At 39.8% G+C, this 26,722-nt stretch overlaps 1 protein-coding gene and 1 long non-coding RNA gene across 2 annotated transcripts; both read left to right on the plus strand.

Annotated features, from left to right (window-relative positions):
- The first annotated feature begins 5,468 nt into the window (after nt 1–5,468).
- On the plus strand, nt 5,469–18,384 carry LOC121908885 (junctional protein associated with coronary artery disease). Its single transcript, XM_042429178.1, has 4 exons — nt 5,469–5,496; nt 9,927–10,356; nt 12,416–16,317; nt 17,193–18,384. Exons 2-4 carry the CDS (start codon nt 10,034–10,036, stop codon nt 17,225–17,227), a joined length of 4,260 nt encoding a protein of 1,419 aa, XP_042285112.1. The 5' UTR covers nt 5,469–5,496; nt 9,927–10,033; the 3' UTR covers nt 17,228–18,384.
- Nucleotides 18,385–22,879: 4,495 nt separating this feature from the next.
- LOC121908477 lies at nt 22,880–26,712 on the plus strand. The gene is made up of 3 exons (XR_006099243.1): nt 22,880–23,061; nt 25,067–25,180; nt 26,634–26,712. It is a non-coding gene; the product is annotated as an uncharacterized LOC121908477 (long non-coding RNA).
- The last annotated feature ends 10 nt before the right edge of the window (nt 26,713–26,722 follow it).

Raw genomic sequence — 26,722 nt, forward strand, 5'->3', positions numbered from 1 at the left:
AATAACATATAAAGTATTTTAAAACATTATAGCAGGTCTATACTTGTAATTGTTTTTAAGACATCAGGGGGATCTATTGGCAGAATTAGAATATAATATCGATAAGTATGTTTTTAGTGTATAATCACCTGAAACTAAGAATCGTTGTGTTTTCGTTACCTTAGAATGAGCCCTTTATATCTACATAGGGAGCCCGCCATGTTGCACCACTATGTTTCTGCAGTAGCTCTGGAGAGGGCCTTCTGCGTTTTTTGTGAGATTCGTTGCCACCGTAGGTTCTCCTACACGCTTGGAAGGGGAGGTGAGGGGTATTCAGTTGGTTGCAATCTGCAACCTCACTGCTAGATGCCACTGAATCCTACACACTGGTCTTCTACATCCAGGTGTGGAAATGATTATGTTTTATTATGTAGGCTACTAGTGATTTATAAAGTCACAGTGCCGCACTGATTATTTTTCCTGCTGACTGTACATATTCATGACCATTTCCTTTACTGCAAGAACCACAAGGCTCCACTAAAACTCTCCAAAGCCACCAACCTTCATCACGTCTCAAACAACTTAGCCAGATCTTTCTTCCTGCTGTATCGCTGATGGGAAAAACATGCAGCAACACCTCTTGTATGTGTAATGAGTTCAATTTAAAGTGAGATATTCACCTCCGGCTAACAGCTGCTCTAAGAATAAGCACAATTAAAGTGCAAAATTCAATCAATATATAGATTTTTTTAATGGAAAGCCAGTTACTTATGCTCTCATTTGACTAAATAAAACTTCTAAAGGAATCATTAATCTTATTTTTTAAGAAACATCAACTGGATTTCAGGGTACACTTTTTTGTGCAAGCTTTCTATCAGTACTAGAGGAGGCCTCCTGACTTCCACAGTCTTCTTGCAGCTTCTTTTATAACATTTCTATGAGCCTTTAGTCAAATTACTGTAAAATCAGTGAATTAAAAGCAAGTAAAAGTCAGCCTGCCATCTGAAGTAGAGCAGAACCGATATACTGAAGGTGTTAGACCACCCACTGTAGCATGCAGGAGGCAACATGATGGGCTATGGAAATGGCAAAGTAATTCTCTGTGTGCCAAATAACATAATTCTATATCACACTGCCACAGCAGGCAGATATAAACCGCATCCTGTCACGTTTGAGTCTAGAGGAGGTCTAAAGGGGATCGAGATCAAGTCTTGATCAGAGAAAAGTGTGTTAGAGGACTACTCAGGATCGAGGCCAATACTTATAAGAAACAACATATAGCTATTGGCAAAACGATCTCATCTCGAGGTCCATTTACTGCAGCTCTGGAGCGTTCAATCTTTCAATCCTTAAAGTGCTGAGAAAGAGTGGAAATTTGAGTTGAAATTGTTTTGTCATCTGCTGTTTCCAGGCTCAAGAAGGAACTTGGAAATTCAACATTCAGCTCCATTCTGAGGCATAAATTACAGTAAGTTTCTTTATATCACCAGTGGCGTATAGCCATAGCTGGGGTTCCTTTTATTTCCATATGTTACTATACACCGTGTATATGAATGTACTTATCAATGCATTTAAGTTAAAGCCCGTCACACCACTAAGATTGCACATGTGAAATCCCTTAACTTTTTAATGATGATGGGAAGAAAATATGTAAAACATCCAAAAAACATTGACTATCGTTATGGTTTTATACATGCAGGAAAAACATCCAGTTCTGGCAAAGATCAAGATGCATCAGAGTCAAACTCAGCATGAGAACAAGACTCTTTAAGCTCTTTAACAACTTAAGATTAGCGCTAAACATGCAGCAGGTCAATAACTCTCTGTCTGTCAGGTCTTTAGCTCCCTTTGGAAAGTCGCTCTACAAAAGAAGTATGCACCCAAGTACTAAAAGGCACACTGGACACTAGTGTCTGCCAAATGGTGTATGTTATGGTAGCCTATCAGTGGCAGGGCCTTGACTGTATGGTAGAAAGCTTTTTATATCAAACACATTGTAACAGTGGTCTACCAATACACTCATTGATTGAATCTACAGGACATATGATGATGCATATAGTGAGATAAAGCTGAACTTTGTAGGAAGAAGGTTTCAAAGTTTTTCACTGGTTATGTAGTTAGACTTTCTTAAATGTTCGTCCAGGTGTAAGATAGCAGTAAACCTAAATCCAACCTAAATCCTAATTTATTGATTATACCTCAGTTTGCTGAGGTCCTGTGTGAATTAAATCAGAAATGTGAAATTTCTTTTCAAATCTCAATTTGAACTACTGATATACACTGAAAGCTTTAAAATATACAGGTGGGAGATTAAGAGGTATGAATAATTTCATAGAACCAAATGTGAAATACTTTACTTTGTGGCTGAGCAAATACTTTATGCTTATGACCTTTTTTTCTGCATTAATAAAAGCTCCTTTGGAAATCTAGTGAGGAACTTCATGGCTCAAAATTGGTTGAAGAACATCAAACTGTAGAGCTCTATTGTCTTGCTTATGAATGTGTGATCTTCCAAGTTAACACTTGTGATGCCAGGAGATTGTTAAGGTCGAGGAGAACATGTCGAAGAAGATAAATAAATCTGACGACATTGATTTGCACAAAAAGAGGATTTTTGAAAAAACATGGAGGTCATCTCCATCTAAGGTCTTGTCATCTTGATCAAATGAAGGTATTGTATCCTTTGTTGTCATTCAGTGAAAACTTCACTGACTTATTCATTTATTTAACACATTATTCATTGTAAAACATCAGCCTCCCAGTGGTAATTATAAGTAGCATGTGAGAATGTATTGTTGAGTCAAACTCTATAAAAAACTAAAAACTCTTAAGCAAGAAAGTTCATTCGTTGACCTTAGAATCAGTATGTATGAAAAAAATGTTTAACTCGAGGTCCACTTACTAGCCTTTCCTGAGCTTTCAATCATATTTCACTGTCCTCATCAGCGTAATTTCACTGACAAAGTTTGCAAAAGCTAGTAAGTGGATCCTCAATTGAGATTATTTTGTCACACATCCAGGAAGTTTCTTCACGGAAATGACAAAAATGGAAGCAAACAAACCAACATCACCAGTTCAAGAATATACATCACAATTATCTTTCACGCATATTCACATTATCACAGTCAGCATCTAGAGTGAGGGAAAACATCTGTTGCAGTTTACGACTGATATTACATAAATAGAAAAGGATTTTAGATATGGGACATCCAATAAATTAAACATGTGGACATTTCCACGTAGTGACAACCGGATCTGTCAGCTTTTTACACACACACACACACACACACAAAGCTAAACCCTCATACACACATGTACACAACCACACATCTTAGTGTTAAGTATTTTGGGCAGTGGCCAGAGGAGATAAAACAATAGCTGGAAAATCTGTAAATTAAATGAACAAGGCTCTATCTTTGAGCAGAGCATAAGACTGAAATACAAAACTTACAGCATATTGTACAGCACATCTCACAGCAGATAGAAGTAACTGAAATCCTATTTAAAGTGTTGGAAAGACAGCAGAGTTTTTGAGTTTTATGCATAACAATGATGTGAAACACAGTCATAGCAGAATGTCAGCAGCCTTGGCTGAGTCTTGATATGAGTTGTCTCTGGAACATGTATGGCTTCCAGATTCAGCTATAGGTTTTGATAATGTGCGCTCGAATGAATCTGGAATGAAAATCAGCTGCAGTTAGCAACACTCAGGTTAGCTTTGGGGCCAGTGTCAGCCAGGTGCGTCATATATCATCAGTCTGACAGCCGGGTGTCCTAGAATAAGGCCTGTAATGGGTCAAGGCATCTTGGCTACTTGTTCTGCACTCCCTCTGCTCTGAGCAGAGTTTATTTGCTTTGTCAACCACGGCAGCTGCAACCAAATGAGCTGGTCATCATTTCTCAGTGGTGGAGTGTAAGAAAAATGTCTCCAATGACTGTTTTAGTTTTACGGTTTTTGGGTTTTATCAGACATACAGATGAATCATGTGACAATATTTGATTTAAAAAGCCATCATGGACATTTTTTAAAAACTTTTTGAGCGGCTCAGTGTCCAGGAGTATCTTGACGGCCAGGCATGACTATGAAAAAAAGCATGTATGTCCATTAAACCCTTGGATAAGTTTTACAAAACCCCAGAGGTCAGGCTACAACACTTCTTCATCAGTGAGTAGATCTGGGACGTGTGCGTTGCCCCGTCACTCCTCCGAACAAGGGATCCCTCAGAGTGCAGCATGTCACAGTTGGCACAGGAAGGCCTGAGCCCAGCACATTTAATTAGCCAAGCTGTCTTGGCATTGGACGGGAGGGGGGACACACACAGTGACGAGTCATCAACATCACCAAGGGCGCGGTGCTGCTCATTGCCATACTGCACATCTAAAACTTAACAGGATGGGAATAGGACACATGGGTGTTTATATAGACATTTGTCACTGGGAGATGGGAGTCTTCATTGGGAAATTGAGTAATGCAGCAAAAATGAGCCCAAGCAATGACTGACCTTTCTTGTAGAAATGCATAAGGTGTGTTCCTGTGAGGGTTTAATGTGCCAAACCTGTGTGTGTGTGTGTGTGTGAGACAGGAGATACATGCGCCTCACTGCTCCACATATCTGTCGTTATCATTCAAGTCAATATGCCAGATTGAATGAGAGAAAAAAAAAAAAAAAAGACTGTTGCTATGAAAAAAAAAGCAAAGTTAGGAGAAACAGTTTGGAAGAAACCATTCTGACATCCCTCTCTTGTAGCTGCTGCTTGCATGTGAAGAGCCCACCCCACCTCAGCTGTAGTGAGGAGAGCCCAGTCCAGGCAGCCAGCAACCAGCGCGTCTCTGCCTACCAATAGGCATGCTCGGCTCAGGCTCTGTGCAGTGCTCTCAGTCTCAGCAGCTGAAGCTGGGCGCAGGGGAACTGCGACGGCCGCGCCAAGCATCTTCCCAGGTATGCGTCTCTCTGTCGCTACGCCCTTATTCGTTTTTGCAATGTTATGGCATCCTTGCTGCATGATATTCCCTGCTCTGCCTACACTGGTTTATTTCTAGGGAGGGGTTGCTGTGTCTTTTTTTTTTTTTTCTTTTTTTTTTTGTGTTGCTCACGTAGCCTCCACGGTAGCGCAGGGCAGCGGGTCTTGGTAAACACTCACAGTCAGCGAAGACGCATCTGCAAAAAAAAAAAAAAAAAAAAACCCTCTCCGTTAGCCGCGCGTCAACTTGCACACACCTCAAAATGTTCGCCCTTCGACACACCAACCAGCGCTGAGGAGCCGCTGCTGCTGCTGCTGCTGCTGCTGGTTGTGGTGGTTGTGGTGGCGAGGCGGGGATGTGCGCTCGCTGCTGTGCTGCATGTATTTCTCGGGGAAAAATTTGCAACGGGGTTATGATTTGGCCAAGCAGCTTTCGTCAAAACATGACCGCTGACTATATTTTTCAACTTACAGTGCGTGCAGGTAGAGGTTTTTTTTTTTTTTTTTTTCTTTTTTTCTGGTAGGCGCTGGACTTGCGGCAAGGGGGCGAAGCAGGTATTGGAAGCTGATTTGAAAAATCATTTCATAGCAGTCAATTTTATGTAGGCTGTGCCATATTGCAGTAGGCTATAGCAAGGCTGTAGTAGGTCATACTGTATCCATGCATAGACAGTTCTTCCTACAATAGTCATATATTATTGATAGCTATGTGTTATGATACAACGGATCTATTTCAAATCATTAATACATTGAGTTATTCAGAGGAAAAAAATAGTGAGGAAGATGTTTTTCGTAAAATCAGATGGACTTAGTTAACACAAAGTACTCTTAATCATACATATGCTGAACTTGTAATTTAAATGAGTTTGCATAAGCAGTTTTTTTTTATGAATAGGCTGAGCTGTGGCGCTCTGTTTTCTCTGTCACTAGGTAAGATGTAGGTACACTCCCTTAGCAGTTAGGGTGGTGCTGCCTGCTAGTGCTGATGTGTTACAGTGGCCACTACCTGTGCATGCAGACTGCTAGGCCTGGCTGTACATTTGGGGGGCCTCCCCCCCTTCCTCAGCTCCCCAAGGGAGGATAATGGTTTGGTGGGTGATGGTCAATAAAACTACATTTTTAAAAAGTTCAAAGTAAATTTAGACTCAGCCCCCTCCCCCCCTTCAGTTTAAGTTATGTTTTTTAGTGCTGCACATGAGAGTTATCACCGCAGATTAAAATTGATTCCTGTTTCCAAATGCATAAAAAGGACTCAGCTCTTTAATAGCAGCAATTATCAGTTGATGAATGACCTCAAAAACAACTTTTACAGCCGCTGTTATTGTTAGTTCTCCTCACATTTAAACCCCCATCGTATTCCTAATAAAGGATATCAACAATGCTAATGTAAAAAATCTTGTTTTGTTGTAATTTATTATGGCAGTTTTGTTGTTGCTATGCAAAAAAGGCTCATGTGCCATATTCCCACTGCAATCATTTGAAGCTGTGACCTTGTCAAAAAAGGGACTACTGTGTGTATAGTTCACTCTGGTTCCCTCTGATAAAAGTCAGTGTTAAAGGAAGCCACTTTTTTTTTACGTAGAATCAATCTTTACTGGTCACGACTGCTCCTGGATTTGGCTAATTCAAGAAGCCCTTGAGTTGATTTTTGCTGCATTTATCACACTACCTATTCACTCCACTTGAAGAGCCAGGAATAGTTGGAGGACTTATACATCAGAAGCCCCGATTTCAGCATGCTGATTTTTGGATGTTATTTTAGGCTCCGCATAAGCTTGTCTAGTCAGTGAAGTTACAATACCATTCATAAATTGGATAATCCATTTTCACATATGTTGTCCTTGAAAATATGGTTATGCACAGTGTGGTTTTAAAGTGGAGATTTTCTGCTCAGCTGTATTAGTTATCTGTAGGCTATGGGCTGATATGAAGTGTTACAGTGACTCATACGGTGTGAAATAAGCTCCCAGGCTAGAGGCAACTCCTAACTGCAAAGTGGACAAAGTTATGGAGTGAGAAATGTTAAGGTCACCTTAAGGTCAAGAGAAGAGGAGAGAATTTCTCCAAATCCATTCGAATGAAATGATCTTGTTTAGAATAGATATTTTTGCGTTGTTGATGTAGACAGAGCAAGAAAAGAATTTACCTTAAACTTTTTTTTTGGGACTCTTTTCCTGTTTGGTTACTGTTACACCCAATTAGCATTGCCAGTTGAGAAGTTATATGTAAAATTTAGCAAAGATGTAAAACAAAGTCATTCTATATTATCATATGAATATTTATTGTTTCCAGTTCCTAGTCTTTTACTGTATTGGTCTATCATTAAAAGTCTGTCACTTACATGAAAGAGGACACAAGGAAGTATCGTATAAGCTGATTTAAATACATTGATTTGTTGGTATTGCTGCTTATGGTAAATATGAAACCAGTGCATTTTGTTCATACTTTGGGGAAAACTCAAGACACTGCAACAACAAGTATTCTGTCTTGGGAAACTTCCAGAGAAGTAGTACTGCAGGTGTGGTGCTTACTGTAGCGCTGTAAACTGTTTTCAGTCTGTGTAATGTTTGGTGTCAGATATTAATCTGTGTGTCTTTGGATCACATTAAAATACTTCTCAGTTCAGTTTATTCCATGGTCTGTAAATAAATACAACAGAGATGGAGTAGGAAAATAAATAAATATCTTTTCTGTGAACAATTTGTCAAAGAATCTCCATAACTTCAAGTGACTAGTGGTATGTTAGTCTAGTCTAACGCTAACGTCTTTGATTCAACACTGTACTTGTCCTTTAAGTGACACCTTTTTAATGGAAAATGAATAGTGAGCCACTATCCAAGTCCAAACACGATTAGCCAAAATGCTAATGTGTGCAAAGCCTTTGATCACTGCGTTACTGTTTTATAAGCCATCCACTGTCATCTCCAGGCAGGACAGACTGTTATAGCCACTAATTAATATATCAGACAGGCAGGGCTGCTTGTGCACTCATATACACATCACAAAAGACACACACACACACACACACACACACACACACACGAACACACACTCTGTATAGGAACTCAGAGTGGAGAACAGACTTAACAGAAAAATTTAGTTTGTGTCCAAGTATAAAGGTATAGAGTATAATATATGATAATATTTGAGTATAAATACATTAATTCTCAAGCAAAACTGCCTTTCTTTGTATTACGTGATTGCAAACAGAATATCTTTGAGTTTTGGACTGTTGGTTGAACAAAAAAAAGCTGTTTGATGACAGTATGATGGGCCTTTTTCATCATTTTCTGACTTTTCATAGACCAAACAATTCATTTATTAATAAAGACAGTAACTGGCAGATTAATTAGTCTGAAAACTTAAGAAATAACTTGGTTGCTTTGTTGTTGAACTGACTTAGCGATGGCCACGCCTGGTGTGGTGGCCTGGAAAGTTTAAATTTGGTTGGTTTGGTTACAAAGTGTTTGTCATAGAATAAATAAAGAAATAAATACAAAATGATCATCAGAATATACTTGTCCAGAGGGAATTATCAATATATACATTTGTATAAGGGCTGAGATATGACATTGTAACTAAAGCTGAAATCATGTTATATCAGTTATTGTGGGCAGAGCTCGGTAGGAAAAGGTGATGTGATGTATGTCTGTGCACCAATCACAGCTACATTTGAATCAAAAAGTGATGATGATGTGATTGTTTGCTTATGTTTCCAGCACTGTCAATCAAATCTGATCAAACCACACCCACACAGTCCTGATGAAGTAGATTAGTTGAATTTTTGAGTGTTTAACTTTTAATAAATAACAACTAAGGATATTTATTTATGAATATTAATCGTTGAATATTTAGACATAATCATTTTACGCTGCAGAGAAACATTTAAGATGATTAAAAAGCCACATTCTCAGGGGCTTAAAACTTTACACTTCACTTTCGTGTTCATTGCAGTTTTTTGTTAACTTTTATAACACTGACACTGCAAGTTAGACTTGAACCTTGAACTGGATTTTATGAATCAGAAGCTGAATCACTTTAATTACAAGTAATAAATGTACCATATTTTTTTCCTGACGCCATTACTACAGAAGAAATACTGGTAACTTATGAACTTACACCATGTATACTGACACACAGCCCAGAGGCAAAGGGTGGTATACATTATGTACATTAATGCACACTGAATATTCCATTTTCTCTATGTCTGTGGGCATACAGAGCGGTTGCAGTAAGGAGTTACGGGGGGATGGTAAATATATATATACTGGTAGAGATTACTTTAAGAGTAGGCAATCTTATCTATATTTTGTTTTTAATTAATGTTGAGGAATTTCTTTGTAGTTTCTGTGAACAAATACAGTTATTCTTGCATATTAGAAGTGAAGCATTGAATGTTCACATGCTTATATTAATCCACATGCCCAGACGCTGCTCTAAGTTTCTGGAGAGCAGTGATTGTATTGACTGAACCTATCCACCGAGAACCTGCTTGTGCTGAGGTTAATCACATTTTCCACTGTATTTATACCAGACAAATAGAGAAATTATAGGCAGTGGTTTAATGGATGAGAACAGCTCTCAATTTAGCACCTCTTATGCGAGACAATGGTTTTAGACACTTTGGAAAGATGATAAAATGTCTTTAGGACGAGCCAAGGGTGTAACTAGGAGATATCACCTGGACTGTACTACAGACTAAGAAAGGATGAGTTCATAATTTCTGTGATATGCACTGTTAAAATTGAAGTTGTACATTCTAGAGTCACTCTTGGACACACAATAATGACCGTGTTTATTTTAGGACAAGCTTGCAACATAGCTCAGGCTGAAAAAAGTAATGCATTAACACATCTTGAAAGGAAACGCAAACATGTGTTTTCTGACATCAGCTAGTGCGTTGAAAATCACACATCCTCATTTTAGGTGCATGCTGAAATAATCTGTTCACATGTTACCTCTTCCCTCCCCTGTGCTCCCCTCAGTGATGGCCTCTGCTGAGCAACCGTGCTCCAGCTTCCACCAGCAGCACTGCGCATAAGGCAACACACCCACCTTTGCCCTCCTGCCCAGAAGTGAGAGAGACACCACCATGTACAGCGTGGAGGACCTACTCATTTCGCATGGATATAAATTGCCCAAGAGCGGTCCTCCGTCTGCCACGCCTTATGACAAGCGCCCTGCTGATTGCCAGCGTGAACTTGTGGACAACAGGGCTGGCCGGGGGACACTGAACGGGTATGAGGCAGACCGGGGGGCATCTATCACAGGCATCTATGGCAGCAGGCAGGCACTGGTGAAGGGCTACCCCGCCACAGACAACGAGAGCGGGGAAAGGAACCAAAGGAGAAAAGAAGCCGGCATCGGTATCCTAGACGCTCAGCCCTTGGGTGATTCTCTTGCCACAGATAGTGGGTGAGTTTTCTTTTTTTTCCCCCCTCTCTTTTGCGATCCCCCACACCCTTTACCTTCCATTTTTTTCCCTCTTCCCCTTTCTCACTGGGGCCCTTCGGTATTGCATGCAAAACCGAGTCTGCACTGCGCAGGGTTTTTTTCCTCCTCTTCCCTTTCCCCTCCTTCCTGAGCTGCAGAACACTGTGGCTGCAGCAGCACCGCTGACATATCGTATGCTGGGATATGAGGAATTATGAAAGGTGCCTTTGCACTCATTTAAGTTGTTTGCATGCCTGAACAGAGGGGTAGCTTGTGTCTCTGTGGAGCCCACCCATGCACTAGTATCGTCTCCACAGCGTCTACCAGGCAGGCAGATGTAAACAGCAGCACTAGACAGTGAGCAAACTGAGGAGGACTGAACATGCCTCAAGACAGGCGCGTAATCACTCCACTGTAAACACTGGCACACTGAATCACGCCCAGCACGTGCTCTGTGATGTAAGCATGTTGCTGGGCAAGTGTGCACAGTGCGGCTCCCCTCAGCCATACAGTAGCATATGCTGCTGAGGATGATCCATTGACTTTGCTGCTAAATGAATGAGTACAGTGACTAACACAGTGATTTAGTGCAGTGCAGATATGAGATGGAGCTCTTATAAAGGCTAATTGTTATTCATTCATTTTTTGAGTTCTCTTTTATTATTGATTAGACTGGATATTTTACAAACATATCATAATATGTTTTTATGATATATTTTTTCTGTTTTTTATGGAACTGCTAACTGCAAATCACTGGCCTTATGCGGTTGTTTTATAAATATGAATCACCTACCCTGAGGAAAATACAATGATTGATTTATTGTTTTTGAAAGATCCAATTGTTACATTTGAATTCCAACAAGGATTTCAAACCACACTCCCTCATTTCATTATAACTGACGGTCATCAAGGTGGCTTAAAACATGCTTGGATGTGACTGATGACTTGGGGATAGTCATGGGGTATTTCCTCTGCTTCATTCAGCAGTGCCGCTCCACCACAACAAGAAAATTACCACAACTGCTTAAGAAAATTAGAAAATTAAAATTATGGTGCAATTTAACAAAATGGCCCTTTTGCACACAAAGAAGTGCAGCTCTGATTTTTAGACTTAATCTGTTATGATTAGGTATGTTACTTCTAAAATAATTGTTTTGGCAGTGGAACATGTATTACAGCTATATCTTGCACCTAAGAGGTAAATATGGAACCATAACTAAAATTATCTTCAGGCGGCACTGCTTTATCACACTACAGTGGAACCGCTGTTTTGAACATGCCAACAGTAACTCGTCATGCAGTTGCCATTTGATGTTAGTTTCTGCAAGCATTTGATAAATTGTAGAAATGCTTGTGATACTACCTATTTTCCCTAGCAACAATCAAAAACGCTCTCTTGTTGTGACCGTCTCCCAAAGCTGATTGCTTTAAATGTTTATCGTTTATAGGTAGGTCATACTGTATTTCCTATCTTGCTAATTGAATTATGTGATCAATTAAACAGAGGGAGAGAGATGCTTCTGCTTTTGTGTGAAATCAGGTAATGAGGTGTTTTTACTTAGACTTTCTTTAAGAACCACTGTCGCTGTCCAGATGACCAGCTTCCAAGATAAGGTCAGCACAATTTAATATGCAGATCATATTGCAGTAGCATCACAATTTCATGGTGTCTTCAAGGGACTTGGGAGCAGCTGACTTAAGCACTTCTGTCTCATACTGTATGTGTTGGCTCTCCTCGATTAAGTTGTGTAGGAAAGCCAATACTGCCAAAGCCAAAACACAGGCTTGAAACTGGGATGGACATGCAACTTGTAACAATTGTAAAATCTTAAGAGGATACAGTTGATGTTTTATATTATCATAAAAACTGAGATCATGCTCTTTCATTTGTTGACTCATTAATTTTTTGGGCAACTATTGTAACTACACCCAGAAAAATATGAAAAAGTGTTTGCAAGATTTCCTAGATCTAGAGTCCAACTCACTCTTTCTCTGTACATAGTAACTGTCTTATTAACACTGAGCTTTTCTGTCTTTATAGGTTCTATGATGTTCCTAGTTTGACTTATTCAGAACCGCTAAGCCATGACGAGAGGGATGTTTCCTACTGGCGGAGGCGAGGCCAGGACTTCAGCATTCTCCTGGACTATGCTGATGGCAGGGAGCTGAGGGCCTCTGCTGGGGCATGGAGGCCACAGGCCCTAATTGCAGCAGAGGAACACAGGGCAGAGCGGCATGCGCAGCAGCTATGGGAGGACATTTCCTGGCTGAGAGACCCAGACGCAGCCCCTTGTCAGCTAAGGGTGACTGGGGAGAGGAAGTGCCAGAGCCTTGGTACAGAGGAGTGGAGGCCTGCTGTGGGCCTGGGAAGGCAGTTGTCGGATGGGGACGGGGAGAGGTGGGCTCAGGACCAGTACCGTCTGAGGACACCTGAGGGTTTTTTTCACCCTAGAACTAAAGCAAAGTCTCAGTCTCTCCCCAGAGTTTTGTCACCTGATGGAACTGACAGCAGAGATCTCATTCCATCCAGACCAAGCCTACCTGACAGACAACAGAGGATAAACAGCACTGTCTTCTCTGGACCCTATAGTAGGTATATCTACAGTGCTGTAGGCAGGGACCGATGGGGCAGGAATGCCGGGCCAAGCAGCCATGTTGCACTTTTACCAAAGCCCAGGTTCAGCAGGCCTTTAAAGCCTCCGTCATATGAGATTCACCAGCAGACTAGGGGTAGCGCAGAAATGCTTGCTATAGACCAGGGTGCCAAACAAAAAGACAGGTCTATCTATTATCCAAGGGGTGGGGACCTGAGACAAGACTATTTCGCACAACACTCCCTCTCTGGAATGGAGCCCCCTGGCTACATCCCACCCCCATCTTATAAAAGAGCCCCACCCCCAAGAGCAGTTTCAATCAATCGCAATGAAATGGCAAACCTAAGATGGAGGGCGGAAGCTCTGCAGATGCCCAGCTCAGATCCTGGAAGGTGGTTTTCCAGACAGGCAAGTAGTTCATGGCTAGAATATTATGGAGACCGTGGAGCGTCCTATCGAAAACTGGTACATTCTGGACATGAAGAACAACCAGGTCATGCACGTCAATTACCTACTGAAGACCCAAGAGGGAAGCAAATCTCAGGAGGGCCTGGCGGAAATTCTCTCATTGACTCAGACAAGATCCGTAACATCAACAAAGAGAATCCGTCCGCTAAGATTTTAGGACAATCTACACATGATAGTGCCTTTCCTCCCCAACAGGGGCCAGCTCTCAATACTGACAGCCGCAAAACAGCTCTCAATGACAATGACAGCAGTAATCGATGGTGCAACAGGGCAATGAACAAAAAAAGTGACAGTGTAGGTCCTGAGCAAAACCGTAGTCAGTTTTTTCCTTCATCTATTCTGGGTAAACCACCACCTCCCCCATGCAAGCCGGCTGACCAGGGTGTCTCTGAAACTGTGACAGAAGTAAAAAAGGTGGAACAACCTGAACAACCAGAGAAAGACAAAACCAAGAATCTAAAAAAGAGACTTAGTGAGACAATTTTTTGTTTGGTGTCTGTCCCTGTTACTCCACAGCTCACTGGGACCATCCGTGATCAGAATAACAACAATGAGAAGTCACCAGACCCATCAGACAGTCCTAGTGACAACAAAACTGGCCATTTAACAAACCAAAGTCTCCAAAGCACATCTTCAGCTGAGGCTGAGCTGCAAGCACTAACTGGTAGCATAGCAAGCAGCAAAACAAGCAGCAGAGCGAGCAGCAAAATGTTTAAAAAAGTACCTTGTAGACCCCCTAAAATAAACCATTACAAGGAGCTGAAACTGTCGGGATCCTGGCCTGCAAACCAGTATCGAGACCAAGAGACACAAACTAGCCCAGAGGCCCGAAAACCTGCCCCTGAAAACAAGGAAGCACAACAAGACCCTGTCCCTCCCGGCACTGAAGTCCCTCCTGATAGCAGCGGTGTAGTGGGCACTGCCTTCAGTTTTCCTATAAAGGGAGTGAAGAGCCTGAAACTGTCAAGCAACAGCGCTTTCTCCCTGACCGCCACCTTCTCCAACCAGCTGAACAAGAGCACAGCTCAGCAGCCAGCAGTACCACCCTCAGGAAACGTGGAGGAGACCAAACCAGCAGCAAACAGTGGGCAGGAGTCATTCGAAGTTCCTGAGTTCTTACTGAAACCGGCCAGCCAGCGACCATGGGATGCTGTCAAAGAGCTGGAGACCATCAAAAAAGAAGTCCAGGATCAACAGCAGCAACAGAGCAGCAAACAGCCCAGCAAACAGCCCAGTGTTGACAAGTGCATAGAGGACCTCAATGAGGCCTACAAAGACATCTTGGAGCTAGGCACTGCCAGCAATAAAGTCCCAAATGGTTCTGTTCAAATTCCTGAGCGTATCAAAATCCGATTGACATCAGAACCTCTCAACAAGCCCAGCAGCCTTAGGCGCAGTGCAGTAAGCTGGTCTGTTGACCCAGAATACAGGGAGGTCAAGAGCGCCTTCTCCAGGCCTGCAACAAAGTCCGTAACCTTCAGCAAGCAGCTTAGGGAGGAGCTCCCAGTCCCACCTCGGGAAACAGGCTTTAGAGAATACAGGGTTGTTGCGCATCTTTCGCGCAGACGGAGCAATGATGGCAGAACAGTGAAATTAGACCTGCCAGATGAGCCTATTGAGACGCCACTTTGTGACTTTAGTCCAACAACGCACACCACAGCAGCAGAGGTGCCGTGGGCAGATAGACAGCCAATGCAGGATGCCTCTACACTCACTAGTCCTCCTGATTATGAGGACATATGCCAGGCTTTGCGTCAGTCTAGAGACTCGGATGTCAATAAAGCGTCCGCAGGCAATTCCAAACCTAATGACGCAGAGACTCTTCAAGATCTCAGTGCTGAATCAGAAGAGGAGTGTCCTATTTGTAAAAGAGAGCTTGAGAATCAGATGAGACAGGGCCCATTGCCTCCACTTCATGAGGAGAACAGCTCGGACAGCTCCGCCAATCAAAATGGCAGTCCACCACAATGCGTTGCATTAGAAAGCCCAGCAGAAGATACAACACAGGAGCTCCAAGACTCAAATTTGAATCAATCAGGGTCTGAACTGTGTGCTGAAACAAGGGATCAGCATTCATTGACGGAGGAAAATGCGGGAGGGGGTGAAAACACAGACAATGTTCAGGTAGAAAACTTGGACAATTTGTGCGTGATTAATCCTGCTGAGAGCATACCAGCGAATGGAGCTACAGAGGACAGCACATCCACGATGTTAGCAACTGATGTGCCTGCAGACCCCCAAGTCACAGAGGAACCGAGTGTAAGTGAAACAGTAACTAAGGAAGTGGAATCGGGAGAGAGAGAAGCCATTACAGGAGAAACACCCGAAGGCAGTGCAGACAAACAGACAGCTGAAGTGAAAAGTGAGTGCGAGGAACAAGACAATACAATGCCTGATGACAAGCAGGAGCAAGAGAAGAAGCCATTTGCTGTCCCAGAGCATAGACTTGGTCTACGGACCCATTTGGGGCGAGACCACCCAGGGTTACCAGAGTTTCCACCAGATAGACTGCCACTCTCAGTTCCCCCGAACCTAGACCGCAGGCTGTCTCTAAGTTTGGAGGGAGAGAAGAGGAGCAGGGGCCCCTCCCACCGAATGGAAGCTCTGCAGAATAAGCTGGCTATTTCTCCAGGCCGGGTAGCAGTTGAGCGCATGGCCAGAATGAGGGAGGTGGACGTTATGTATCGTATGAGGCGCCTCAGCATCAGGAGTACTGACTCTGGGGAGGGGGAGGCAGAGGTAGAGGGGGAGGGCAAGGACGAGCAAGTAGAGGAGCCCATCCCTGCTTCTCAGAGAGACAAGGAGAATGATGAGGAGGTCACCCATTCACGGCAAGTCTCTGAGGAGACAGCATTGCAAGATGAGGAGTCATCTTTCTCAGGTAAGATAAGAAAATTAGAAGAAACAAAACTGTGGACCATGCATACAACTAAACAAAATTACCCCCATCTCAAAATTAATCAGGGTAACATTAAGTAAGTAAAACTTTAATTTGCCCTGTGGTTCTATTTTCCTTGTGGTTCATGCAGTTTCTGTAGATAAAAAATAAAAAATATAAAAAATATTTGTTCAGTGGAACATACAACTTCCATATCCACAGATGTATTATGCTTGCTTTAGGATGACTGCAGACTAAACCACCAGTAATTCCATTTAAACATTTAAATTTCAGTGTTTATTGACGTTAATTCAAAATGATAAGTATATGGCTATTAGAGAGGTGAGTCATTGTATGTTATATGGGTCAGTTTGACCCAAAATGTGTTATAGGGTTTACTCAGTAAAGGAACACACAAATTGTGTGAGATGGCTGAAATCACATTGTAGTTCTTATTGTTTCACACTTTATGGGTATTTCCTCACCCATAATGAAAATAAAAATTCATAAGAAAAGTTTAAGTTTTATTTAATCATGGGAGCACAATTGTTCATAAGGATGCATCTTAAGAATACATTTTTCATTTATCTCTGGTGGTAACAGGTAATCAAAATTGAAGTAACTATATATAGGCCTTGCTGTTAAAGACATTTCCACAAGATGGTGTCACTGCTTAAACACAGTGCAAGTGCTGAAAATTAAACCCACTGACATTTGTTTCACTGGAATAAACACAACACATTTTTTTACTGTGCGGTCAAAAGTCAGTTATTTTTGACTCTGATGAATATTGCAGCTTTTGTCAGTATACAATAACAATACTAGATAAAGATAGAATACAGTTTTTTGAGTGAATAATTTTCTTCTTTACGTCTCAGAACCCCATGATCCCAGCCGAGTGGAGACAGTGTAGAAAGACTGCGTCCATCATCTCCATCTGAGGTTTATAGCTTCAACACTGTGACCTGGCTGCCTACTAGAATGCCTTCATCTCATCTTGACACTGAAATGGCCTTCTTGTCCGACAAGAGCATTGTGTACACCCTCACCCTCGGCGCTGCGTTGACTACTAAGAGTGCTGTTCCACTGCCAAAGGGAGGTGCCCCTTTAACTTGTGGGGCAACTTCCACCCCGAAACCCTTCCCCAGCCTTCCCACACTGACTTCCCACTATCCCATCTGTCCTCCATCCTCGAGCCCAACCTCTTATAGGGTTTCTACTAGTTAGTCTTCTTGTAGCGGCTTGTCCTCTCTATTCTATCCTCCCTATGCTTTTCTCATTGGCAGACATTATGCAATTATTTCGTGCATACTAGAACTTCTAAAATGTCCATTGTGAATACAGTCGAGACATTTTTTGCATACTGAACGAATCTGTTTGTTTACGGGCGAGCTGGATATGAATGTAAGCGTTTATGTTTAACCTAACGTAGACATAGAAAGGTTATTGTCATAAACCTGTTCCGTTGCATTTAAACTACACCAAAATAAACTGCGTATCTGATTGTCGTGGTGAGGCGACAGCTGTTTAAGAACTGGACATCACTGTCTCTGGCTCAAGAACTGTTTTGATTTTCAGATGAGATCAATCAGCCTTTCTTTTTTAAAATTTAGACATCGTGCCCTTTCTCATTGCTTTTGTACACACTGCAACCATAGCCCATTAAGCTCTTCAATGAAGAGTGACTCTATACCATATGACATGATAGATCAGTTACCTATTATACAATACATTGTTTCTACGCTGGAGAGGGAGAGTTGCCTTCTTTAACCAGATGTGTGTTTCCTGGTTGGATCAGGTGAAGTTGCTGGTTAGTCCCCTGATCAATCCGATGTATAGCTCCCATTTCCAGGTAATTTCAGGAAGCAATAAAGGCACGGATTGAGTTAAAGTGGTGGTTGGCAACTTTGCTAAACATTAAAGAATGAAATATGGATATAAAACAAAAAAAAGATACGTAGAGCAATATTGTTGTACAAACAGCTCAGTGGTGTAGTGGAGCTACCTGTAGGAACCATTGTCAGGAGTTTTAATGTGAACGTGTCATTCAAATCATATTACAGGTATATGGAATCGTGTCAGGGTATTTGGGGCGCTTAACAGGGGGTGGGTGCTTTACTTCATGATATATATCTATGTTCATACATCTGTATCGCAAAGAGACATTTCACTGAATATTTATTTTTTTTTTATCATCGAATTGTTAATCAGTTTGCATAATGTACAAAATAAAGTATATTTTAAATATTTTAAGAGATATTTTGTATTTAACCATGAAATTTTATTTCTCCACACTTATATCAAACTGAAAGTATCATATGTCTGTAAAGTATCATATTGAGAGTAAACATAATTTTCTAGTGCTTTAAAATCTAACAGAATGATATAAGATGGGATGGCCCTGGGTGTGCCTTGATCACACGATTCGGTTTCAGTCAGCGATAGGGTTCATCATTGCGAGTGTTGACGTGATGGAAACTTTCTGATTGTGCCATGATTTCCTATTTGATAGTGCTTTTTCATACGCTAACAGAGTCGATGTTGGACGCTCCTTGTGATATTTGATACATCAACCCCATCTCAGTTGTATTTCCTATGTTGGTGGTCAGTCATGGCCTGTGTCTTAGTTTTGTCTTTGTATGTCTTCCAATTCAGATCATGTACTGTTCTGTTGTTGGTTCCTCGAAACATGTTTAGAAATAAAATTGGGAAATTGTTTCTTTTCTTCCCTTCCTCCATTCCTTCCTTCTTTCCCTCCTCCTCCTTCCCTTCTTTGTTTCTTTAATTTTACAGCGTATTCATTATGTGTAAATGGTTCTGCTGTCACTAACATTGATTGCACTAAAGGATACAATGCAGTGTGCTATGTTTGTCTTAAAACCATGTATCTGCAAAATGGATGAAAAAGATTTTTGAAAAAAATACAGGGTTTTTTAAATAAAGTTAAAAGCATAATAGTCTTAAAACTAACTCAACACATGTAATGATAAAAAAAAAATATTTTTGTGGATAAAAACAAATTTGCATTTACGTGGTTTTTCGACAAAGTAGCGCTGCATTGGTGTAACGTATCAACAACAGATCTGTAGGAATTCATCACTGTTTAATCATTCGTCAAGTATCACTTAATTGTTATGTAGCATTTTACAGTTGTAGCATTTTATCAACTCAGAACTTTGTCTTAGTATTTCAAACATTTCTTGTAAATTTTGAATATTCATGTCGCCTTATTATGTGTGCATTACATTATACTCCAGGCAATGCCAAATATTAACGTACTAAGCACTGTTTCATACATTAGGTTTTTACAAACAACTTACTGATCTGCCATTCCTCCAGCTGGAGAGGTACAGTAGCATTGTGGATAGTTTCTGCTCTTCATGCTGTTAATATCTGTAGGAACATTGAATCAAAACTGTGAACTCCAAACTATACTAAAAGCATAATTTTAAAAAGTACAGGATGAGATTCAGTGTTTCAAGGCAACAGTCAGCATCACAGGGAGGACAAGCTGTGTACTGGCATAATTACTAACACATCTCATTTTCAATTCATTTAAAGACTGAAAGGCCTTGCCTCAGTCTTGTGTGTAAACTGCCCCTGACTACATTTAAATAGGCTATTTCAGTACATACGCCCCCCCAATAATTGGCATGTCAGGTACACTTGAACATAGTGTCATTTGACTTTTGTACTGCAGGTTATGTGCAACATGAAGTAATTATGCACACTTGTAATATTTTCTATTTTCATATGAGATTTAAGTGCTTTTTGTACTCACTGACATCTTTTTTTCTTCCTTGCATGAAATGCAAGAGAGAGGAGGAAAAAAAATGTTTTTCATAAAGTATATTTGCATTTGGTACTCCAATAGTAAAACCAGTGGGCAAAACATTATGTTTCATAATTTAATTTACAAAACTATGCCAAGTATTTAAATGCTATTTTTAGAGTAAATCAAAAGAGAACTCATTCATTTTTTCCTTTAAGACATGCCTTTATCTTTGTATCTATAAATATGAGCATAATCCATAGTCATATGATTGTGCTACTGTTGTATGATACTGCAGTCTGATTCATAAATAAACTCTTTGCATGAAATTTGTGTTTGTGATTAATTACCTAAAAGGGCTACATGAATTATGTCATATATTGTCCACTGTGGGTATTAAATCTCTCTTTTCTCTAACACGTCTGTTGCTGTATGAGAAGAGCACAAGGAAGCAAATAATTATAAACAATAGTCGTGATTACAGCAAGAATGTCAGAATTTGAGTCATATTTTACAAAGCACAGATATTTCATTTTGAAATGAAACTCCAGTTATAGTTGACTTCCATTTTTAAAATATTAAAGCAGTAGAAAAAGAGCCTATGTGTATGTACACAAGTATGTGCATGTTTTCACACATGCACATTGGTGTACTGGCAATTTGAGCCCAATTACCCTGCCAGACTATCAAACTGAGCTCCACTTGCTGGATCAAAGTGTTGGCAAAGACAATACTTGAGCTGAACCTAAACTGTAAAGACCTCCCAGCATGCTCTCTGAGGCTTGGAGGACATCCATCCTCAGACGCTTTTCAAATTCCTCTGTGTGCCATCTTTCTCTAAAAGGAGAGAGAAGACTGATTAGTACTTCCTTTTATGTGATACTTTGTTGATCCCTGTATGGGAAAGCTTTCTTTTCATTAGTATCCCGATCCTTTGCTCTAAGGCACTTTGACGGGTGCTTGAAACAGCAGGAGGACTGAGAAAGAGGAGGGGTTATATACAGAGACCAGCTACCATTATAGCTTATGTACATGCAGCATCTGTCAGTGCTTCATAACATTTAGCAAATAATTAGGTCTACATACTAATGAAAAGGCAGTTGTTATTTATATTGTCACACAAATACACAATCACAAAAACAGAAAAACAACTTTTACATTGTTTTAGTTCAAATGTAAGCATCCCAAATTAGCCAGTTTGGTGTCAAATAATCTACTTTGAATGGAGAAAGATTAGATATATAACCACATAACATTTTAATATAGCCCACTAATAACATCTGTGCATGGCATAATGTAATAATATAATGTAAAACAAGAATATAGGTACAACACAACAGTTTATTCTATATTAATTGTACCTATTCATTTCATATCATAATTGTGACCACATAACTGATTTATTAAAATACAGACACACCCCTGGGCCACATTAATTTAACACTGATGACATAATAATTGGCACCTGTGACCACATGATACTTAATTAATGCTGCTTTTAAAGAACAGCAGTAACACTATATTGCCAGGTGAAGGAGTAATTCTAATAACCAATTTGAATTTCATTTTCACTAGCCTATAAATATCAAATTAACATATTAATTGAACATCTTTCTTTTTAATTCATTTAACAGCTTTTAGCCAGAATTAGTGTTTCAGCTCCAAGGGTCACTTCACTTTAGCCGGTGCTGTAGGTTAACTAAGTTAATATTGCAATAATTTGGTTTGGTCAGTCTACTAGCTTCAGGTTGATGGATGAAGACTAGAGTCTGAAGCCGTGTGAGTGGCTCTGTGAGGCTGTACTTTATCGCGTTAGCATGCTGACATTAGTTTATTTAGGTTAACGCTAAGTACAGCTGAGGCTGACGGGATTGTTATTAGTTTTGCAGGTATTTTAACCTGACACGCCAGATGGTTTGTTACACAAAACCATCTGAGAAGTCGTCCATGGAAACTGTTTGGAAAAGGTCAGGCCCTTTCAAAAAATACTTGGCAGGTGAACCATCTGTCTATCACCGTCTAACATTGTCTTACCTTGCAAGGTAGCTAGATTGGCGACGCTGATTGGTCCGAACCACTGGTGGACACAAGAGTATAACTTGAAGCCTGACAAGATGGGTTCTGTGTGATTTTGTGATGTTGTGATCTTGCAAATCCAGCTGCCTCACAATGTAACAGGTATTTAGTAATACACCAAATTTAAGTTTGACTTGATGATGGTGCTAAATTAAAATTAAAGCAATCAAAAAGTTATTATAATTCTTTCTGAGCGGGTCATGAATGTATGTACTGCATGTCACACGAATACATTCCCTCAATACCACAAAGGTCAACCTCATGGTGGTGCAAGAAGAAAACTCAGGTGATCTCCACACTCATTAGGATTCATTGCCTGGGAACCTTTATGTCTGTACAAAGTTTTGTACCCATTCATCCATGATAAGATGATAATGATGATGGGATATTTTACTGGGTGAGTACAGAATGTGACCTGTTGGTGGCGTTAGAGGTAAAGTCAGGGGATCATCAAAGTCATTACGATTCATCCTCTGGACACCACGAATGTCTGTGTTAAAGTTTTGTACCAATGCATCCAGTATGTGATGATGATGATGGAATATTTTTCTGAATGAGTACAAAATGTGACCTATTGGTGGCGTAAAAGGTAAAGTCAGGGGATCATCAAAGTCGCTAGGATTCATCCTCTGGACACCATGAATGGTTATTGCAAATCTCACGGAAAGCCGTCCAACAGTTGGCAGTGCACTAAAAGCCAAAAATGTCAACCTAATGGTGGTGCTAGAGGAGAAGTCAATGGATCACTAAAGGCAGCAGAATTCATCCCGAGGGAACCATGAATGTCTGTTGAATCTGGGCGAAAGTGGTGTTTCGACTGACCAACTGACAGACCGACCAACCAACATTATCATCCCTAAGGCCAAGGAGCTACCACGGTGGAAAACTCCAGAAAACCAGTAAGGAGTCTTTGCACTTAACTTGGTTACATATTTTTAAATTTTTAATGGGTGAGCAGTGGTGAAATTTAACTAAGTACATTTGCTGAAGTACTGTACTTAATTACAGTCTTGAGGTAATTGTACTTTACTTGAGTATTTCCATTTTGTGCTACTCTATACTTCTACTCCACTACATTTCAGAGGGAAATATTCTTCTTTTTACCCCACTGCATTTATTTCACAGCTATTGTTACTAACTTAGTTACTTTTCAAGTCAGTATTGTATAAGTAAAACATATGATCAGTTTTATGCATTGTCATAGATTAAAGTATTCAACAGAATGTATTAAAATTTGCTCTACCTTGACAACATTAAAATGCTGCCTAAGTTACACATACACATCAATTGATTAGTTTTAATATTCAAATTGTGTATATACAGTATATATACATGTATGATAAATATTACACTCTGGGACATTTTGCATAATGAGCACTTTTACTATTGATACTTTATGTACATTTTGCTGACAATACTTATGTACTTTTACTTAAGTAAGATTTTGAATGAGTATAGATTTGAGTAATACTTCCTCCAACACTGTGGGTAAGTTGTATTTCCCATACTTAACTTAGTGCACTAAGCTAACTACTTATGCTAACGCTGCCATTAACGTTAGCCCTAAACCAGACAACTTTTTCTGAAATTATTTACAGTAATTTTCCACATAATGTTTTGTTGTGGTATGTTTGGGTCTTACCTTTGTTGTTAGACATTATTCAGAAGAGGTTTTCTTACAAATGGAAGTTAGTCCTTAGCTTTGTCATAGAAAGGAGGCTAAAGTCAAAGCTGGTTAGTTGATGCTTAACTGTTAGAATCTTTGTGCACTTTTTGTACGTTAGTCCCGTTATTAACCGTTGCTTACCTTGGTAACCATCTTGAAAAAGTAGAACTGCAGAAAAATTTGTTATTTTGTCACTTTTAGCTAACAGAAGACAACTTTTTTTTGTGTAGTTCTCATGTGAGTCATCAAGTGAATCTTAATTTATTGCAGCTGTGACATTGAGAGACTTTAAGAAAATCCTCTCTTCAATTTCTGCTAAAGGCAAGTTATTTTGTTACTGTGTAGACCTATTAATATAATTAACAGCTAAGTTTAAATTACTGACAGCATTTACTATGTCAAAAATGTCTACTATTACTAAGCCACTGTTGCTACTACTTAATAATACGCCATGGATATATGCTGCTACTTCTATCACTGCCATTTTGACTGCTACCCTAGTAGTGGCACTATTTTTGTTTTCTTATTTATTGACATAAAAACAGTCACAATTTCCTCAGATTCCACGAAATGATCATACATAGAATATCAAAATATTCATCTTATGGTTTGCAGAAGAAAAATAAAAAAACAACAAACTAACTCTGAGCTAGGGGGACTTACAGTTCATATGGAGATTTTAAACAAAAATCAGTTATTCATAGTTTTTACAGCCTTTGGATTAAAGGAAAATTGAATTGAATCAGTGTACTGTTCGACCTCCTTTGTGAAAACCAAGAAGTTAGACTTTACCTGTAAATTAGCTTTTATGAATAGAAATTTAGCCAATAAAATCAAATGATTTATTATATATAGCTGGTAATTCCATTAAGAGTTATCTTCTGGTATTCCAAACAGTACATATTTCCTAAATAATGTAACATTTTAATCAAGGGAGCTACAACAAAATGTACAACTGATATCAATATCCTAGTAGTGGCACTAGCTGTTAATACTAGTTACTGTTAAACTTGCTCTAACCTCACTCATGTTACACTACACACGTTGTTGAGAAACTGAAGAGATTCATTCCAAAGTCAAATGTTGACTATTTGAATATTTAATGTTTGCCAGTGAAATTAAAACTCATTATAATGGGGTATTATAATCACTATAATGATCACACAATGAGATGACGCAATTGTCTGTGTTATCCAAACACAGTGTCTGGTAAAATCTCACACCTTTTCCCACTGCAGATATGTGGCATTCTCAAATTGAAACAGTATGCCACTGTTCTCTGGACCTCACTGCCATCCATCCCTCCAGCTGTCCCTCCATTGCAGCTGCCTTAGTCTCAGAGCCAGACCTCGGTAAGTAAACCACATATCTGTTATTACTGTACACCTGTCAATCCTGGTTGCCTCAGTTGCTTGGGGAATAAGTAATTCCAATAATGGCACAGTGACAGTTATCCTCCCTCTCCTCCACTCCTCAGTCATAACACATACATGGCATTCTCGACTGTACCACACCCCAAAAGTGGGTAATAAAATGCAACTGTAAGGCTCCCATTTGCAGACTTGGGTTGTTGCAATAGCAAACAGATGTAGTATACAGCATAAAAAGTAAAAATATATAAATGGAACCAATAAAATATGTTAATAAAACAGCTGACAGTTATGCATGACCGTGATCAATGGAACTACTGTACAAGAATGTGATATCATTGATGATATTGTGATATCAATTACTGTAAATTCATGTGGGGCGTGTACAACAACAGCGTGGCGCATTGAGACTATGAAATTAGTGCAACATATTTGCAAATTAGAAAATAAAATTGATAAATTTTTCATTAAATATATATAAAATTTTAAAAATGATCATCATTGACATCATGACATCGTCAAAATTCATCCTCGTGTGAATTAATATCAAATTTACAAAATGTGCACATACTTCTTTATGCACTCTTTAGCTTTGTTTTGTTCTCAGTGTTTGTTATATTGAGTGGAAATATGAAATTAGGAGATCAGGTACATTAACTTAACTAACTTCCTTGTTTGTGTTATGTTGAGTTGATATATGTTACGAGTAAAGTTAAAGCAAATTCTTGTCAGCACATTTATAGCAAACGCTTTTAGTGTAGTAATCACAAATCACACATTTGCCTCAGGGAGCTTCATAGTATGCACAGCAATACGACATCCAAAAAAAACATTTACCAGGGGAAAAATGGAAGAAACAGAAGGAACTGCATATCCTGTCGTAAATACTTAAGGCCACAAGGTGGAGACAAACAACAAATTAACAGAAATAAGAACCACAACCCATGACTAACCCTCCTTCTATTTCACTAACAGGTTTCATCATGCCTTTATCATATAAATAGCATTCATCTTGTCACCTGGACACATACAGTAAATGTCAGTAGATTAATGCATCAGTCTTTACCAATCTGGATATGCCTACACATATCAAAAATACAAAGTGTCAGCAATAACAATTCGACCTATGAACAGCAGATTTTACACCAGCTACAATGTCTGCTGTGTTGTACAATTTCAAACTCATTTTTTGCACCAGCTGATATTGTGGCAAATGCCATTTGTCGCTGTAAAAGAAATGCCAGTATCTAGGTGTGGAGCATGGGAAATCAAACATTTGGTTGACTTCAGTGCCCCCTGTGGTGGCAAAAACATTTTAAAGCATTCTTTGCAATGTTTATATGCCCCATTTCCATTCCCATTTTTGGAGAAAACAAAAGCTGCAAAACTTTTCATAAATATTTACATTGTCCTGTGTGTCTGTGTATTTGTGCAGGTGAACAACCCAACATGACCAACACAGAAGAGATCCTGTTTTGTGCATTTCACAGCTGCTGTGTAGTAAGTACTTTTGCAAGGATCATG

Source organism: Thunnus maccoyii, chromosome 12 (assembly GCF_910596095.1).
Source record: "Thunnus maccoyii chromosome 12, fThuMac1.1, whole genome shotgun sequence".
NCBI lineage: Eukaryota > Metazoa > Chordata > Actinopteri > Scombriformes > Scombridae > Thunnus > Thunnus maccoyii.